Source organism: Python bivittatus, unplaced genomic scaffold (genome assembly GCF_059951505.1).
Source record: "Python bivittatus isolate LINGU-HERP-01145 unplaced genomic scaffold, Pbiv_v1 ctg000080_np1212, whole genome shotgun sequence".
NCBI lineage: Eukaryota > Metazoa > Chordata > Lepidosauria > Squamata > Pythonidae > Python > Python bivittatus.
Genome location: NW_028277035.1, coordinates 14,200,748 through 14,220,283, shown reverse-complemented (window position 1 = coordinate 14,220,283; position 19,536 = coordinate 14,200,748). Strand labels below are relative to the sequence as shown.

The 19,536-nt window shown below is 41.0% G+C and overlaps 1 protein-coding gene across 2 annotated transcripts in view; it reads left to right on the top strand.

Moving 5' to 3' along the window:
• Positions 1 to 16,178, top strand: part of HOOK2 (hook microtubule tethering protein 2) — a 29,067-nt gene extending 12,889 nt beyond the window's left edge. Inside the window, exons 6-22 of one of the 2 annotated variants that reach the window (XM_007420971.4) lie at positions 504 to 571; positions 860 to 922; positions 1,097 to 1,177; positions 3,080 to 3,237; positions 3,349 to 3,489; positions 4,577 to 4,778; positions 5,129 to 5,239; positions 5,422 to 5,509; positions 7,199 to 7,268; positions 7,424 to 7,561; positions 8,824 to 8,911; positions 10,479 to 10,513; positions 10,758 to 10,840; positions 11,179 to 11,282; positions 12,182 to 12,289; positions 14,498 to 14,569; positions 15,320 to 16,178. In XM_007420971.4, coding sequence (XP_007421033.1) covers positions 504 to 571; positions 860 to 922; positions 1,097 to 1,177; positions 3,080 to 3,237; positions 3,349 to 3,489; positions 4,577 to 4,778; positions 5,129 to 5,239; positions 5,422 to 5,509; positions 7,199 to 7,268; positions 7,424 to 7,561; positions 8,824 to 8,911; positions 10,479 to 10,513; positions 10,758 to 10,840; positions 11,179 to 11,282; positions 12,182 to 12,289; positions 14,498 to 14,569; positions 15,320 to 15,457 — 1,748 coding nt within the window. In that variant the 3' untranslated portion in view covers positions 15,458 to 16,178. Of the gene's footprint in view, positions 1 to 503; positions 572 to 859; positions 923 to 1,096; positions 1,178 to 3,079; positions 3,238 to 3,348; positions 3,490 to 4,576; positions 4,779 to 5,128; positions 5,240 to 5,421; positions 5,510 to 7,198; positions 7,269 to 7,423; positions 7,562 to 8,823; positions 8,912 to 10,478; positions 10,514 to 10,757; positions 10,841 to 11,178; positions 11,283 to 12,181; positions 12,320 to 14,497; positions 14,570 to 15,319 lie in introns of both variants that reach the window. The other variant, XM_015888655.3, reaches the window with a different exon arrangement.
• The last annotated feature ends 3,358 nt before the right edge of the window (positions 16,179 to 19,536 follow it).

Below are 19,536 nucleotides of genomic sequence, written 5' to 3'. Positions count from 1 at the left end.
TGTGTGTGCAATTTGATAGTACAGTCAGGGGATGGGACAATAAGGCTACATGGACATCTATGCTAGGGCAACTTCTTTGCAGTGAATACTTTAAATGCTGGTATGGAGAGGCTAGCAAGCAGCTGTCCAAAATGTGGTGTTGCTTTCCTGCTCGCAGCAAATTCTTAACTTGCTTAGAATTTCATTAGCACTAAGTTTAGAATTCACAGAATCTGTTGATCCCTCTTCTCTCTCCTCCTTTTAGTTTTCCTCTCCCCTTTCTTTTTTCCCCTTTCTTTTTTCATAAGGATGTCACCTGCTGAAAATTGACTGAGGCAAAACTCTGTGCTAACATCTGATATTCTGCCCCACCCACCGCCCCTTCTAGCCCTGTTCTCTAATGTGATGCTATTCAGCTATCATAGCATCATGATTCAAATGGAAAGGTAATCTGGGGAGTTGAACAGGGAAAGGAAAGAACAAGTTAGATCTTACTTTGAGCTCCTAACTTCATCTATTTGTAGATCACATCCAGCAGATCATGACCTTGGAAGAATCTGTTCAGCATGTTGTTATGACAGCTATTCAGGAGGTAAGTGTGGTTTTGCTCTGCCATCTGGCATGAAAATTATTCAGTTTGGAACTGGAAGCCTTCTTTCGGCTGCCCTGGATTCTCAATCCACAGTCATACCACCTTCCAGCCAGTGGCTCCACTATAGTTTTAATTAAAATGAATAGTGCCCCCATGGCACACTAGTTTTGGTCTTCGCCAGGAGTCTCTTAGTTAATTTATGCCTGCTTTTTATGATGTGCTGCTTGAAAAGTAATGTGTATATGTATGTGTAGCTCAATTCTACACTGATGCTCTCTTCTCTTGCAGCTGTTGACCAAAGATTCATCAGACACATTAAGTTCAGAGACATATGGGAACTTCGACAGTCAGGTACCCGTTGGATTATATAACTGGGAAACAGGCAAACCATAATGGGTATTACTTACACAGGAACAGAGAGCTCTACCTTTTTCTGTGGGATGAGGAAGAGGAGGCACAACATGCATTGGATTGAGTTACTTGAGTGTGTCTATGATCATGCAATCCCTCTGCCTTGATTTACAGTCCCGAAAGTATTACTTCCTCAGTGATGACCTAGAGGAGACAGATGACATGCGCCAACATTGTCATGACTTAGAGCATCAGGTGGGTTCCTTTTGGAGGCCAGGGATATTGTAGATCAAAACGGTGTTTTCTACTTTTGCATTTAGGAATATAGTTCCTAAATGCATATCAGGTGATTGCAATGAGGGGCTGTTGATATGAGTTCAGTAGTTCTCAGTCAGATGGAAAATCTGGATGGCTCGCAGGATCTGCTAGTCTAGCAGTCCTTGTAAATGATTGGTGCATTGTGGGAATGGTTACTGATGCTTGGGAAAGTCTTGATTAATTTGTCCCTAAACATGAATTTTGGCACCTGCCCTATTCTGGGCACTTGAATAGTTGGTTCTACCTTAGAGAAAGTAAAATGTTTCTCTCCTCCCAAGCCCCAGTACAATCCAGCATCTTGGGTTGAGGTGCAAATTCTTTGTTAATAGTGTGGGCTTGCTAGGCTGCATGGAACCAAATGGGTGTGGCTGCAGTGTGGTGTATCCCTCCTCCTACCTTTCCTCCTAGTGCTCAGCTGTTCTCTTTCTCCACTCTTTGTATAGAGAGCAAATCCAGCGTGGAGGTTTTGAGGCTACCCTGGGTCTGGTAATTTTGTCAGGTGACCTGTAACCCAGGTTTGTTACCGTGCGACTGAATTCATACATCTCATTCAACCACAATTTGTTTAACAAGCCATTTTGGCCTGGTTCATTCAAAAGACCATGATATACAAGCCAGAATGATTGGGTTTACAAAAACAAACTACATTAGGGCCCAGCACAGTATGTGACTCCAGCCCGTGCCTCTTCCGCTTATCAAATAGTAGAAATAAGATTATTATATTCGACTGATGTAAATTGCAACACATGCTGTAATTGTGAAGTTATTTGGATTATGCAGTAATGGGAGTATATGGGTGGTGAGGGATCTGAAAAAGGATAGGTTGATCTCTCTCCCTTAAACCCCCTCCCACTTTACTCCTCCAAGGTGCTAAAGTGCCCCTGGGGATGCAGTCCCTTCCAAGAAGGTAAGTGCCCTCCCTTTCCCCAAGCTCTTGCTTATGATAACTGAGATGCTTATCCAGCAGTGAAGCCCCATGCCTGGCGGGCTTGCCTAACCTCCTTGCATGAGCATGCACAATGCTGACAAGTTAACAGCCGCTTGAGAGTGCTCAGGGTTGGCTTGGGTGGCATACAGAATCTGGGGTGTGTCTGGCAGAGTAGAGGTTTCTGACCTCATAGCAAATCAGTTTTGAACACACAGTTCTTTCCTTAAGCTTTAAAGTTGCCTCTAAAGATTCTTGAAACACTTAAGTTGAGGGGACATATTCTAGTGAAGTAGAGATTGCAGCCTCTTCAGTTGGTAGTATTTAACCTTTGTAGAAACTGAGGATCATTGCCACAGGTAAACAGCTAAGTTTAATATGGCTTTTGCTTTGAGGAAAGAAACACAACCTTTGGAAGATTTCACTAGATCTGAAGGAGAAAATGGAACTTCTTGCTTGCCGTGTACCATTGCAGACAAGCTAGCATTTCTAGTGTGAATGATAGAAGTCTACCCAGAAGGTGGTGCAAGAGGAATTGTGTTGTTTTTGTGTACGGTATAGGAAGTCTTGTGCATAGCACAGTTGTCTTTTAGTCCTGTTTTATTACCAGCTGCAGACTTTCCACAACCCAAGAATGCAGGAGCAAGTAACTATCTATAGCTTCATGTATGCGTGTGCCTAAGGAGAAGTTTGGCTTTTCCATTTTGAAGCCAAGGCAGAGAGGTAATAGCAAACCTATCCTGCCTCTTTGTTTTCTAGTGCACTTATAGGACGAGGTTAAACTGCACAGACTTTGAGGGCTTTGAGTCTCCTTGGAGTTTAGCTGTAAGAGAAACTTTGATGGCCGCAGTATTAGAGCTTTGAGGCCTTGTTGTTTCAAGTTGGTTTACACTTGCTCTCTTTTCCTCTTTTAGATCTCCATTTTAATGGAAGAAAAAAATTTACTGGTGCTGGAGAACAAGACCCTTCGGGAGCAAAAATGTTCTCTGGAGTCAGATGCTGCTGGACTCACTGGCAAGAAGTTGCTTTTGCTTCAGTCGCAGATAGAACAGCTGCAAGAGGAGAACTTCCGGTAGGGCAGGTACTTGTGGGGAGGGGTGGGGGGATTGGTCCTCTCTGCTAAACACCAACACCAGTGGAGCCCAGGCAATTAGGCTTGTTTAACCAGGTGTCTTTGGGCCAGGCTGGAAAGCGGTAGAGATGATTTCCGCGTTCGCTGTGAAGATCTTGAGAAGGAGGTGCAGGAGATGCAACACCGTAATGAGGAGCTGACTAGCCTGGCAGAGGAAGCACAAGCCCTCAAAGATGAAATGGATGTCCTACGGTGAGTCTTTTCGGTACCTTGACTATAAGACTGCAAAATATTGTTTCTGTAGCTGTATTTGTGGTCGGCTTGGGAAGCAGGCCATGCACTGGGATAGATCTGCTGTAGGTCAAACCTGCATATGTGTGTTGGGTGCTATGTATTCCTGGAATTTTTTGATTTTGGAAAATCACACAGCTTGTTAGTTTAAAAGGCATTTAGGAACTGTGTAGGAGGTATATTGCAAACAAAAATCCAGATGATTTGTGGGCTATATGTGCCCATAAATTGAAGAATCACACTTGAAGCTCTGAAGTACAGTAGATTGGAATAGTTGTAACTTGAGATTTAAGGAATTTTGTCTGAGAATATGGAATGCGCTTCTTATGTAGAATCCAGTTTGGGCTGATCTGTTAATGGAACTTGGACTAATTATAGAAGAGCCTTGAATTGCTGGCAGTTTTTATAGGTTTAGTTGAGACTTGAGGGATGGATTTCTGCACTGAAAGCATTTCTGTCAGCATTTACTGTCTCTGCTTTGTACATTTCTAGGTTCTGTTCTTCCATGTTTGAATTTTAACTCAGCACAAAGTATGCCATAAAATATCTCTTGCAAATCTTGTGTTGTGTCCCAAATTCCAGAAGCAAAGTTTGTTTTTTAAGCTAATTTTTCAGGTGGCTTTGTGTAGAAATTTAGGAGTTTTCCTTTAATTCTAAAAATATAGCATATCACTTAGTTTATTGGAGATTGGATATAAAATGCTTTTTATTAAAGAGGTGCCAAAGATCTTGCTAACATTTGATCCATTCTTCAATCAGACTTTGATTCCTGTGCCTAGAATGCCCATTTGGCTCTAAAGCCAAATTGGGAGCCAGAATACAGGAGCTTTGGGATTAATATGAAGGGGATCCTTGTTTCTTATTGTTATTGTTTCAGTCTCTGGTACGTACTGACCTTGTTGCAGCAATGTCATTGCTTTACACGAATGCTTCCTGTAGCCAAGAAAGTTACTTTACTGAGTAAAAAGCAGATAGTTAGATGACAACTGGGACTAATTTGATATTAAAATGTGTGCAAAGTGTTACCCTGCCATTTTTTTTGTTACAGCCATTCATCAGACAGGGTGGGACGGCTGGAGGCCATGGTAGATTCTTACAAAAAGAAACTGGAAGACCTGGGGGACCTACGTCGGCAGGTCCGCCTGCTAGAGGAGCGAAACACTGTTTATATGCAGCGTACCTGTGAGCTGGAGGAAGAGCTGCGGCGTGCCAATGCTGTGCGTGCACAACTAGAAGCACATAAAAGACAGGTATGGTAGTAGAAGGTCATATTTGGTCAGTTGGAAGCCTTGCAGGTGATAAGGCCAACAAGCTGCTATGATAGGGCTTCTGAGAAGTAAAAATGATTTTTGTTTTGGGGAAAAGTCATTTGACTAGAACTAAACTGATGACTGTGTCTGTGCTGTGGCTTTAGAGGCAAAACAGTTGTCACAATTGCAGCCTTGTGGTCAGTATAATTTTTGGCATATGAAAGCTTGTAATGTAGACACACTCATGATGAGGAAGAAAGCTGCTGATGTTGGCAAAATGGAAAAGAAGAAGAGAAGGCAGAAGAGACTGTTAATGAAGTCCCCAAGCAGATCTTCATTCTTCTCCTCAGGTGCAAGAGCTCCACAGCAAACATGGAGAGGAAGCCTTGAAGGCAGAGAAATGGCAATTTGAATATAAAAATCTGAAGGAGAAATTTGAGGCACTAGTAAAAGAAAAGGAGGTAATGCAGAACTGGTACTCGGGTTGGGTGCTTTCCCCCTTGGTGGTGGCAAGGACAGAGAGAGATCTGGAGGGAAGAGGTGTCTTGGCATCCTTGTTCTATTGCTTCTTCAGGAAATAATTAATGGTGGGTTGATGTTTTAAGTAGTTTTGAAGGGAGTAATGTCAAGAGTATTTTCACAGAGACTGATTGAAGAGCGGGAGGCCCTTCGGGAAGCTAATGAGGAACTGCGATGTGCTCAGGTGCAGCAGAAATTCCTAAACCAAGCAGGTGAGCTGGGAGAAAAACTCACAGTACCTGTTCTTACCAAGAGTTCTCTGCATTGCTTGGGGAGGGAAGCAGAGCTGATCTCCTGAACAGTTCCAAATCACAGTGCGCAGCCACAGTGAAGGGAAGGAATCTGCTTATGCTCTGGCTTGATGCACACAATAAATAGCTCATAACAGTTTGTTCAGTTTTAGCTTTGTTTGTTCTGTGAATCAGTCATTGTGGTCTATAAACCATGATTAATGGTTTAGTATGTTGTACGATTCAGCCAGTTATGGTTTATTCTGTAAATAAATTCAGTAGAGTGTGATCTACTGTATTTTTCCGACTATAAGACACCCCCATGTACAAGACGCCCCCCATTTTTCCAACCCAAAATTAAGAAATCAATATTTTAAAGATAAAGCAGAGCACATTTTTATTTAGTAATTAGGTAATATTTACCTGATACACTCAGTGGAAGGAGGTCCAAACTGTCTCTCTGCAGCTCTGTTTCCATGCTGTTTTGCAAAACTGATTACATTCAGTTTAAATTTTGCACAGTAAGACATTCCCTTATTTATATTTTTATTTTCTGACATCTTTATGGGCTCTCCACCTCCAATGGGATGCGTTCCAATTGGTTTGTTCAGCATCAGCTGACATCAGTTACATAAGGCTCCTGATTGGAGGAAACCCGTTCGCAGAGACAAAGTATGGGCAGTTTCACTCGTGGTTGGAGGCTTGTGATTGGAGGAAGCCCATTCGCAGAGACAAGGTATGGGCAGTTTCACTCGTGGTTGGAGGCTTGTGATTGGAGGAAGCCCGTTCGCAGAGACAAGGTATGGGCAGTTTTGCCACCACACGGTTCTCTTTTCGGCTGACTTCCTTGAATAAGACACCCTTCAATTTTGAGCATAAGGATTTTAGAAAAAAGTATCGTCTTATAGTCGGAAAAATACGGTATTTACCAAATCACTCAAGGATTCAAAGAGATAGTCCTGCTGTATCTGCAGTGAAGAAGATGGGAAATTTATGTTTGGAGGTGTCTTGAGAATGAGATTCCCCATCTCATGAGACTAGTGTCTGTGGATGTAGACTTTAAAATATGAACATGACTATATGCTTGATCTGGTTACTGAATTAAACCATTTTTTTTCTGGATATGTACAATATATTGTAGCATCAGTTAACCAAACCAAACAGGCTGAGTTCACGAAGGCACAAAAAACTAGCTAACCAAGCTTTGCTATCAAGCAAATGTGGCAATTTGGTTTTGCATGTTCTGTAAGGTCACCAAGTTATTCATCTAAGCCAGTGTTTCTCAACCTCGGCAACTTTAAGAGGTGTGGACTTCCCCATGCTGGCTGGGGAATTCTGGGAATTGAAGTCCACACCTCTTAAAGTTGCCGAGGTTGAGAAACACTGATCTAAACCTATGTAGCTTTTCCCAGCTTGCATGTCTTCCTCCTTGCATTTTCTAAGATGTATTATCTCCTACATCATTCTTAGCATTGCTAGGCCATATAACTGCACTGGTACAGGTGCAGTGTATGGTGGGCAGGCCTGGCTGAAAGACATAATTTGGAAAATGGTTATAATTATTTATAAGGTTGAACTTTCAGCCCGGTAGTTGATAATCCCTCTCCCCAATGCCCCTTTTTTGAAATAAAAAATAATAAAAATGAATTTTTGTTCTCTACCTTATTGCAGATGCTGTATTGGAAGAAATTTCTTCTCCAATGGATAATTTGGCAGCTGAAATCATGCCAGCAGAATTAAAGTAAAATGCTATTTTTTTTGTTATGTAAAGTATGTGTGTGTGTGTGATTACTTAGCCTACCATCCTGATACCTTTTGATGGTGCTGGGTTTTTTTTAGCTCCAGATAAAACTGGTACTTCTTCAGTAATCCTAAAATTGGGTTTCTTGTGCACAGGGAGACCATTGTGCGGCTGCAGCATGAGAATAAGATGTTATGCGCTCAAGAGGTGTCATACCGGGAGCAACAAACTGAATTGCAAGGACTCCTAGAAGAATCAAATCGCGCTAAAAACCAGTTGGAGGCACAGCAAAGGTATCCAGGAGAGCTGGAAATTTTCTTATTTGCTACAAGGAAATCTAGCTTTTCTTATTTAATCCCTGAATAGAGATTGAAGAAATTGTCACATATTATTACTAAAACAGAAGCAAGCATGCCTTGTAGTTGCATTAGCACTGGATATGCGAAGCTGCTCAGATTGGCAATTTTAACATAGCGTTTGATGTTAGGGTTACTTTCTTCCGGTTAGTGTTTTGAAGCTCATTAATATTTGCCTGTTATTTCAGTACCATGGAGCAACATTTTAGTTTTTATATTTAAGTAGGGGGGGACTTGAGCACAAGCATGCTTTGCCTGATGTAGTATGAATATAAAGTTAATAAATTACCTTATAGTTCTTACATTTTCAAATAGCAGTGGTGAATTCCTCTCTGTTTGCATTGGAGTCGCTCAGAAATGGAAAATAGCCTTGGCTATTTGTTTCCTTAATTCTACCACCCCACCCCCATCCATACCCACTCAAAAATAATATGTAGCTGGGGATTACAGAGAATTATAAGGCCTCATAATTCAAGACTTCAAAGGAGCTCTTCTCAGCAACAGAGCAGTCTTTTGGGTCTTGAGAATGTGAATGTTTGTGATTGCAGACTAGGCTGTAGAGAAACCCCAACAGTCCTGAGCTACACTGGGCTGCCCTTGGTAGTTTTCTGCAGCTAGGAGAGGACTTGACAAAAGCGTAGCTTTATAGCATTTGCAGAAACAGCCATGAATCAGGGATGTTTGAAAGCCCCACTATTTATGATAGTAAATTCTTCCTGCAGGGAAAAGAGGCTTGGGCAATCTTCTGGTTGCACAAAGCTACCATTTTGAGGACTGGGGACTGGATGGAGTTCTTTTTCAGGCTTAATTTTTAACCAGTTGTATAATAATTTGGGATTCAATGGACTGATTCTCACATCATGCCAAATCTTCCTGTGATTTGTTTGGTTTTATGTTGTGTGATGTGATTTATTCAACATGGTACCATTAAGTGAGCCATGGGTTAGCATAATGTGTGAAGATTTAGTCTGAATCTCATATAAAAGCAAGGCTGGGTTATCTTGCTATTGGAAAACTAATTTTAAATGCAGTCTTAGATGTACCTACTCAGAAGTAAGGCCTGGTGGATGCAAGGCGGCTTATTTCTACGAAAGTGAGCACAGGACCAAAAACTTAAAATGCAAAGGAAGATATTTTTGAACAATCTGCATTTACATTGCTGGGCTTTGCAGTGCTAGTATCTTGCTTTCTTTGTCTAGGCTGAGCCAGCAACAGATCTCTGAGCTTAAGGCACAAGTGGAGGAACTCCAGCGTACCCTCCAAGAACAAGGAAGCAAGGCAGAAGATGTGAGTTGCTCTGAAAATGGGTTTAGAACATCTTAAGTGGGCCTTACAGGAATCTGTAAAAGGAAAGTTTAATAGAGGCTGATATTCTGTCTACTCCCTGCCTCAGTGTTGAACTCCTTACAAAAAGGCAATAATGGGATTGGTATCACCCACCCGCCAATTATGTAGAGCTGTTTTAAAAAGAAATGTATCCCGTGCTCCACCATCTAATTCTGTGTTGAATTTTGAATATAAGTTGGGACAATTGTATATTTCCTGCTTATCCTTACCAGTTACTTCAGAACAGCGAATGGAGAGCTAAGCTTTAACATCGTGGGTGCCTTTTCACATGTTTTTTTAAGTGGATGGCAGAGAGTTTTTTTCCTAATTACAGACTTCCATGATAAGTGGCACACACAAGGCTGACTTGTAACATTTGAAAGTTATTAAACTATAACTATGGGAGTACCCATGTTGGACAAAGAGTGCTATTTAGCTGAGAATGGTACTTGCCTGAATATTGTGTTACTATCCTTGATGTCCTTTCCCTGTGTCCTGTCTTGAAATTCATGATCCCTTAGCTAGACCTCTGTTTCTCTCCTGGGTCTTCACACACCCAATCCACTGTACTAATAGCCCTCTCTCTCTCCCCTCTGACTTGCTGGCTGTCCTGCCTAGGCCATTGTAAGTACTTGCATATTCTGTATTGCTCCCATAATCTGTGTTACATTCCTAAAATGCGCTGTTGTTTTTCTTCTGCTAGAATTTGTTTTTTGTGCATTAACAAGGGGTAGTTATTTGGGTTTCCATGCCAAGCACTGATATGGTCTGCTTGGAGTTATTAGGGTAGCGTAGTGGCTTAGTGTTTGGAATGGGACTAGGGAGACATTTGGCTTGTTTGCTCCTTACATAGCTTTGAACTCAGCCCAGTCTGTCTCACAATCTTGGTGTTGTGAAGATGAAATGAAAGGAGACTCCATGGGTGCTACCTTGGGCTCCCAGGAGGAAGGCAGAATCTAAGTGTGATGATCAATAAATATAAAATAATTGTTCCAGTTTACATGCTGATGATCTAAAAAGGTAGTGATATGTTACTGTATGTATTACAAAATATCTCAGAGGAGTTGCAGCTTCCCTTGTCCAGTCAGTAGCTGTTTCAGATACATACAGGATTCTGTGCTGAACAACAGACTATATTAGCTCAGTTACATTACAAATTCTATCGGTCGGCTTCTGTACTTAGAGGATCCAGTGCCTATGGATCTGAATGGGATTCTCCAGCTGCATCTTCATAAAGGATATTTGAGTCCAGCAGCATCCCAACCTATCTTCCTTAGTTTGTGATCACAAATCTGAACTTACTCCTAATGTCCCCAACAAGCTTTCAAGGCCAGTGAATAGATACAACAGGTTTCCAGGACTGTATGTACTGAATGCTATGAAAATACATAGATTTTAATGTTTGATGCCATGTATACCGAGCATAGCACTACTCCTTCTAATGTAAAGAGAGCATGTTATGTTGTTCCAGTCTGCTTTCTCAGCATGAACATGAATCTGAGCACTTGTTTCTTTTTTTTCTCTTTAGTCTTCGCTGTTGCAGAAGAAACTGGAAGAGCACCTGTAAGTGATTCCATTCACTGTGTTTTAAGGTGGGGTTGGAAAAAGGATTCTGTGAATATAAAGCCTAAGAAACTTGATATATTACTTTGAAGGACTATATTTTTCAGCCTGTTAAAGGCTCTAGCAGTACTGCTTGAGTCATATTGGTTCTAACTTACTTCTAAACCAGAGCCTTTGACTTGCTGATTGTTATTCTTCAAATCAGTTGTGTAACAAATTCCCATTTGTCTCATCTCCTAACCAGAGAGAAATTGCATGAGGCTCATGCAGAGCTTCAAAAGAAGAAGGAATGCCTTGATGAACTGGAACCCAAAGTAGACAGCAACAGTAAGTGGTTGAAAGTTGGTCCTATTGCTTTAGATCAGGGTTTTACAACCTTGGCAACTTTAAGTTGTGTGGATTTCAATTCCCAGAATTCCCCAGCCAACATGTTGAAGCCCACACTTCTTAAAGTTGCCAAAGGTGAAAAACACTGCTTTAGATGCACAACAGATTGGCCTTATCTTTCCTGACCACCAAGTGAGAGGAGGTGTTCTGTAACTAGAATGACATTCTCAGCTGGGATACCCAGGGACTTGGAATAAAATTTCTTTCTTCCCTACCTCCCCACCACAAACTTTCAAACTGGAAACTGTAGATAACAGTGTCCCTTCCTTTTTCAACAGCTGCCAAGAAAATTGATGAACTTCAGCAAATATTGAAGAAAAAGGATGAAGATATGAGAGCTATGGAGGAGCGGTATAAACGCTACATGGACAAAGCCTGCACAGTAAGCAAGGTCTTTGTATTTGCATTGTTATGTATGAACACAAGGAACAGTATAAATTAAGTCTCATGGAATTGCTGGCTTCATCTGTAATGTTGAACCAAGATGTGTTTCAGCCAAGATTTGGTGAACTGAACTGTCTTTCAGTTAAGCAAAGTAATTATGACTTGTCTGGCTAATTCTTGGCTTGTTTACCTTCTGTTTCTTTTGCCATTATCTTAATGGTATCTCCAATGTCCTAAGAGCAGTAAAGCACCATTTACCCTGGAGGGTTTCTTGGAAGCATTTGAGAGTTTTTATGTAGACATGTCTTTTACCTGTGTGTATTTTTCTGAGGACCGTAAGCTTTTTTTCTATGGAATGGCATTATGCTTCATGATAGCAAACAATACAGTTTAGCATATGGAAATCAGACTTCCCCATTTGTCTTGTGCTCATAAAAGTGTTGGGAAGAACTATATGATTGCTAGGGATAGTGAGAAAAAATGAGAAAATGCAGTGAGCGAGTTGCTCTGTTTTCAGGCCGCTCTGATCTTGCACATCCATGAGTTAGAAAAAGCCTTGGGCAGGTCACAGTATATGTCAGGATTCTGAGTTCAGGTATAACAAGTCATGGCTAAATAAGCCAGGATTTATAAACCAAACCAAACAATGGTTTAAAAATTATATTTTTGCCTGGTTTATGTTCAGTAGTCTAACAAAAAGACTACTAATTGTGATTTAGCATATATGTAGACCAGGCCTCTGTGACTTTTGTTGGGTGTTGTGACGCAAACAGAACTTTGTGAATATGCTGTTTGGTATTCAGGGTGACTCAATTCAAGAATGTTGTTTCTGAGCACTTCAAGTCCATGTTCTCAAGAGGCTCGGTTGTGATGGCAGTGGCTTCGCTTCTTCCACAGGTCATCAAGAAGCTAGACCCCAAGCAGCAGCCTCATGCAGTTCCTTTGGAGATTCAGGCACTGAAGAACCAGCTGCAAGAAAAAGATAAGAAAATAAGCCACCTAGAGGTGAGGTCCTCTTCCTTTGTTAAGGACAGGGTAAGCAACTTTTCCATGGCTAGGGGCCCCATTTAAACATTTTTGGATGGGTGGGTGGTGGATGATATGAAATCAGTGGGCCAGGACTTATTAGGGTTGTTTCCTAGGGTTTGGGGGAAAGTTGGGGAGGAGTCTTCAATTTTCTCAAGCTACATCATGCTTATTTAGAGTTCACACTACAGGTTTTTATGGATTCTTCTTCAAATTGGAAGCCAGCTATGTCACTAGTTTTCTGGAACTGTAATCAGTGGTGGCTTCAGAGGTCATAAAGGAAGGGCTTGGGGGTTTTGTGCCTTCTGGCCTCAGGTTGCCAGCCCTGATTAAGGACAAGAATTGCAGCCTTTCTTATGTGTTGGCTAGATTCACATTTTGCACTAAATATTAACATTTTTTTTAGATTTTGACTTAGTGTGATATGTGAACAAATAAATAATGATTTATTGAGTACACCAATCTCATTTTCATCTTGCATGGGAGGAGTGTCTTGTTCAGGCAACCACAACATCAGGCTATGTATTTAAATTACTGGAATATTTTATAAATCACATGGCTTTTTTTTTTCTGGCCTCCTGAGATAACTCACAGTAATAATTACCTGTACATGACCTAGTTGTAGACAGTGCAATTCTTTAATCTTCTATACGTGAGGTTGTTCTGTCCATTTGACTCCCTCTGGGCACCTGTAGAGAGATGAAATAATAGGCCCGAAAGCAAGTGACTGCTTTCTGCCCTGTTAACTTCCCAATCTCACTTCCTGAAGCAGTGAGCCTGATAATACTTACAAAACTGGCAAGATCTATTGCAGGTGCCTTCCCAGGCTGTTAATTCTTTCAAATGTGGCATGACTTGTCTCTCTTACCTTCTTTACAGCTTCTGAAACTGCTTTTTCTTGCATGCTTCTTTTTTTTCATTGGCAGACTGGGAGTCTGCAGCAACCTGAAGAAATGCCCTTTCCATCTCACCCATTGTTTTAGCTGGTCTTAAAATACCAGTTACAGTTTTATTGTCTTAATATAGCAGCGAGTTGGTATATATGATTCCAGATTGAAAGGACTTCTCCTCCTTTAGAAATTAGTTGGAGCAGGCCAAGTAGTATTGTCTGGAATGACTTAGTGGTTCTGATGAAGGCTTTTCAGAATTCAAGCAAGGATCTGACCAAAACTCTGAAAACATTCTGTTCTAAATCAGGGGCTTTATTCTTTATGGTGAATATATTCACTTTCTCAAACTTGATTGTGCTCAAGAATAAATGTGGGTTGATCGAGGTTTCTGATCTGCGGAATTCTTGGAAAGCATCCTGAATGCCCCATATTCTTCTGAGGCAATTGCCAATCACAAATGTTGGGACTCCCCCCCCCCCTTTGTGAGCAGCAGCACATTGAGTACATAATCCCTCTCAGTCTGCTTTGTTGACTCTCCTTTTTTCTTTTTCTTCCCTGTTTTTCATGGTTTTTTCTCCTCCCCATCCTGCCTTTTTTGGAGGCCCACTTGGCTTTGCAGCCATCCTTTTGTTGCCTTGGTATAGTCTTTCCCAACCATCTTCAACATTTTTATGACATCGAGGAATCATTTTTCTTTTATTTTCTCCCCTTCCTGAATTGAGCTGTGGAATATTGTGAGAGAAGACAAATAGGGCAATGGAAGGCCAGAGCTGTGCTTTAAAGCAGGGTTTTTCAAACTATCTTCTGTGGAACCTGAGGCTTTAGCCAGGACTTGAGGGGTCTGTGAGAGACTAAGGGCAAAACAGAAGCTCACTTGGATCCAGCCATTTTTCTATCACTAGAGCTTTGCCTCTTGATCAGGGGTTTGAGGAATTATTTTTTAGCTAACTGATTGAAGAATAAGTTTGAAAACCCTGCTCTGAAGGGAGTTTTTTTAAAAGTTAAGATCTAATGGGACTGACTCCCTTTGCAGATGCTGAAGGAAGGAGAGGTATGTAGGTGCCCTTCATCCCATGAGTCCCACTTGGCTATACCAGAGTAGTTAAAGAGTTTCCCTTAAGAAAGGGGGAGATTTATTAAGACCCATCTATCTGTTCAGGGTATACCATTTGGAAAAGTGCTCCATAATATTTGAAGGGTTTATTTTTTTTAAGCTCATTTATAATGTTCCTAGCTGCCCTGACATTTTTTGGTATTGAAGGGATTGTATTCCATTCTCACTTTCTCATTGTATTAGTCTGATTTTGAGAAGACAAAATCTCAGCAGGAGCAAGAAGAAAAACTCATCATCACTGCCTGGTATAACATGGTAAGTTTGACTTGGGTTTGAGGGAAAGGCAGGGGAACAGCCAGAGCCTGAACGTTATCTAGTAGCAGCGATGGCCACACATAAGATGTCACTGCATAGAAACAGTTTATCCTGGACAAAGATACAGGCTCATAATTCTGTATATAGAGGCAGGTCATTCATATGCAATTTACCATCCCAGAATTGTGAGGATCTTCTAGCCAATCCAGAGCTTGCTCCTGATGAAAAGGGTATAGGAAGAGAGCCTTTTGACATTGTGGGGGCATGCAGGACATTGTTAATTTGAAAGAGAGCAATACATTTAGTAAGGTCAAGAGTTTCCCTAACCTCTTGACATTTCTAAATAGTCTACATTCTACGCTACAAAAAAAAGGGAGCAAAAAAACCTGGCAGTGTTAGTTTGCAAGCAACAGGCAGTTCTGAGAGAAGAATCTTAAAATAAATGGGAGTGTTTAAGATTCTCCACTGCTGGGGATCTGGGCTTATGTGGAAGAAAGTTTATTTTCCTTGGCAGCAAAAGATTTAACTGTGCCAATTGAACACTTAGTATTTTATTGGCCCTTCTACAATGTAAGGGTCTTAGACATTGTTACATGCTGCTTCAGGTCTGGTTTCAGCAACACTGAATATTATTAAATGCCTGGGCTATTTGAGATAATTATGTTTTCTTCTGTTCAAAAGAATATTAGACAATTGTTATCCAAGTGTCTGATTGCGCAAATCAAAAGTCATTCCTCTCCCCTATTACAGGGCCTAGCGCTGCACCAACGAGCTACAGAAAAGCGATCATCCAATCCTCCAACAGTCCAGTCCTTCTTGGCCCAGCAAAGATTGGCCACCAATACTCGCCGGGGTCACCTGAGCCGAGCTCAGCCCTTGTTGCTCTGATGCAGACAAGCCTTCTTAAGGATTGTAATCTGTAAAAACTGTTTAGTGCATGTGTGCTTTGAGTTTATCCAAAAGGAGGGTTGAATTTGAGCTCTTACTCTGTGCAGTGGTATCTGTTTGGGAATTCCAGCCTCCGTCCATATTGCTGAAACTAATTTTCTGCTGCTCAGGAGTCCTCCTTCACTGAGTCACAATGCTTTTGCTTCTAAAATTAGATGAATGTGGCATGAGGCAGCCAAGGATTGACTTTTCTCCAGCAAACATAAACGCACTTGTCTTTTCTTTCACCACACGGTGCTGGGAGCTGTTGTAAAACAAGTCACCTAGAGAGGTGTCCTTCACCATTTCTTAGTCATCCCTCCTGTTACATTTTACATGGTGTGTGGCATTTGCGTAGCCTTACAGTTTGCTATGTTAAAAGCTTATTTCATGCTACAGGGAGGGTATTTTCAATTTCTGGTAGTTCAGCTCTCTTTTGCTAGAGCGAGAGTACCAGTCTCGCTCTGCCTGTCTTGAGAATTGAATTTGCAAGGATGAGCTGATAGCTCTGAACGTGGACCTGTGATTAGAGCTTGAGCCCTAGGACAACTAGCAGCAACCCTGACAGCTTCCTCTTCCACTGTTGCACCGCCTAAAGCTCACCAGACATAGCTTTGCTTAGTGGCTACCTTCCAAGAAGGGATTAATGCAGAAAAAACACAACTTGAATCTATATAAATGCTATCTAGATACAGACTTAAAGAAAGAGGAAATCTTGCGGTCCTGCCCATGAATCATTTGTGTGTATCCCTATAACCATACTGTTTTCACAGCAATATTTAGAGTCTGGTGCTTTTTCTTAACAACAACAAAAAAGTTACTCTGTTTTATTCTGTTAATATGCCTTGTCTAATTTTGGATCACCCTTCCATCCTGGAAGGAGTTATAAGAAGCTGTTTCCTTTTAAAATCTGTTCCTTAAAGTTCGTTTTTATTTTTTATTTTTTAGTAAATATAGTTTTAATGCTGTAAATGAAACATTTTGTAAAGCGATTTGTTCATCTAGGCAGGTCTCTGCCTCTTTATTTTTCTATTGGATAGAAACCTGGCATACAGTGATGTGGGGGGAAATATGTCTGTAGAATCTTTTCACTACAAATAAAGACTCTAAAATGTTCTTTGTCACATTATTCCTCTAGTAGTGCTGATTATTCCAAAGGCTAACTTCTTATCCCATGCCTTAGGAATTACATTAAAGTTAAATTTTTGTCTTCCAATGTAAAATAGACAAATGGTGCACATTCCTTCAGTCTGGGAAGGGCATCTTTGGCAGGAAATCTGAACTTCAGGATCTAAGATCATATGGTAGAAGTCAAGATAGGACCCTTTTTTGTTTTTATTACCTTTTGCACTACCTTTATTATTGCCACATGGTCACTAGTAATTTTTTGCTCTGCACGTGGTATTTTCAACTGAAAAGCAACAAGGAATATCTCTTAAAGAACTTCATGCACTATTTTTAGCAGCAGGCTGACTAATGGGACAGTAGACATCCAGGCTTGGAAAATCCCTGCTGTTGATATTAACTCTTGGCTAAGAGAGTGCTAACTCTTGAGAAAGAGAATTACCATAAAATAAAATCATAACAGTAGTACTGTCCCTTGCAGAATATTTTAAATATTTGACAGAGTACTGAATATTTTAGAGACAAGTGTTTCTGAAATTATGTACAGTGGTACCTCGGGTTACGAATTTAATCCATTCTGTGACTTTGGTCGCAACCCGATTTGTTCGCAACCCGAAGCAAATTTTCCCATAAGGTTCAATGTAATTACTGTTAATCCATTCCGGCGTCCGCAGACCACGCGTCAAGGGCAGAAAAACGGCCGCGGACCACGCGACAGGGCAGAAAAATGGCCGCGGACCGCGCAGCAGGGCAGAAAAATGGCCGCGGACCGCGTGGCACGGGCGGAAAAATGGCCGCGGACCACGTGGCATGGGTGGAAAAATGGCTGCGGACCACGTGGCATAGGCGGAAAAATGGCCGCAGACCATGTGGCACGGGCAGAAAATGGCCGCGGACCACGTGGCACGGGCAGAAAAATGGCCCCAGACCATGTGGCACGGGCAGAAAATGGCCGCGGACCACGTGGCACAGCGGAAAATGGCCACGGATCCGGTTCGTACCCCGAGGCGGAGTTCGCAAACTGAGGTAAATTTTTGTGGCCGGAGATGGTCGCAACCCGAAAAGTTCGTAAGCAGAGGCGTTCGTAACCCGAGGTACCACTGTAATTTTTTTGTTTCAATAAAATAAATTATTGGTATAATAGGGGAAATGGGAATTCTTCCTGCCTTTCAGACAACGTTTGAGTAAAGACATTTGTCTGCTTTAGGGGAAATTATGTAATGAAGAATTCCATTGCCCTGTCTCTAAAAAATTACAGTAGGACATTGCAGCTCTCTGACAACTCTGAATGGCTCAGAGGATATATGGAAGATTAAAACAAGCACAGTATATTACCTTCTAGAAGCCTCTGAAGTCTTTTCTGTCCTATAATAACTGGACTTACAGCTTTGTTTTTCAAATAATTTATTTTAAATAAAGTATTTTGCATCCCTTAGCCTAATCTGAGTAGCAAGACCACTTTAATAAACTTGCTAACATTTATACAGTCTGTTTTTTAAGTCTTCTGGGCCACAAACAAACCACAAAATAAAATAAAAGTTGTCTAGCTTTGAAGTGAAAAGTGCAGCTAGCATTAACAATCTTCATCTTTTATCACAAGTTTGGTTATGGAGATTAAAGGGTAGTATTTGTGGCATACCAAACATTTGCAGCTTGAAACACCCTGCCCCAAGCCTAGAACAGCTGTTCTGCCCAAACTGAAAGAGCACCAACCTGGTGTTTTGAGCTCACAGTGTCATTGAATGATTTCCAGTGATATTTCAAATTTGAAATGCTTTGCATACTTGTAGTTAATACTTCAGGGTTAGATGCACAATAGAGGGTATAAAATTAATATAGTACTTGCATTTCCTCCTTTTCTATCATTGTGGAACTCACAGCGCTATATACAAGGTTCTAGAGTGCTATCCTGGTTGGTTTCAGCAAAGTTGCTGTATTATGTCCTGTTATTTCTTTGGCCGCAATCAGCAAATCAAAGTCAGTTTGTTCTTTCTGTCATTTGAACCAATACAAATCAAGTCCATTTTTTCCAAGTTACGCATCTAACAGGTAGGTGCCAGTTTTGTGCTAAATTAAATTCTTAAGGCTATCCCTAGCTGTGTAGATCTTTTCTTCTTAAATGAATTTAACTTAATTGCCACAATGCCCCATTATTAAAAACGTTCAAGTTCAGTGTTCATATGCTATAGCTGACTTGGATATAAATTATCTACCTCAGTCTGATTATATGGTTTTAAAATTCAAGGGATCTTAAAGTAAATTTTTATTTAATTTGCTATTCCAGAGGTTAGGCATGATCAACCTGTATATTTAACGAAGCATTTAACTATTCAAGAAATAATAATGTTAAATCTGAAAACAGGAAAAGCACCTGAGCCTGATGGGTATCTTATTCAAAAGTGTAAGACATCTATTGGTAATTGTATTGCCCCAGTACTACTGGAGGTTTATAATGAGACTTTTTAAAGCCTAGCTTTGCCTGCCTCCTTCAGTAAGTCTTCCATAAACATTCTGAAGGCTGGTAGAAACCCTCCTAACTACACAGATTATCACCTGATTTTCTTGTTAAATGTTGATGCTAAAATAATTACAGTGCCTCTGGCAATATTACAAACAATACTACCTTCAGTATTTATTTTGGTGCCTTCAAGTCAGTGTTGACTCATGGCGACTGCCTGGACGAGTCCCTGCAGTTTTCTTGGCAAGATTTCAGAAGTGGTTTGCCATTGCCTCCTTCCTAGGGCTGAGAGCATGTGACTGGCCCAAGGTCACCCAGCTGGCTTTGTGCCTCAGGCAGGACAAGAACTCACAGTCTCCTGTTTTCTAGTCTGGTGCCTTGACCACTACACCGAACTGGCTGAAACCTTTAGTTATGCATCCTACATAATCTGGATTTATAAAATATCAACAAGTGT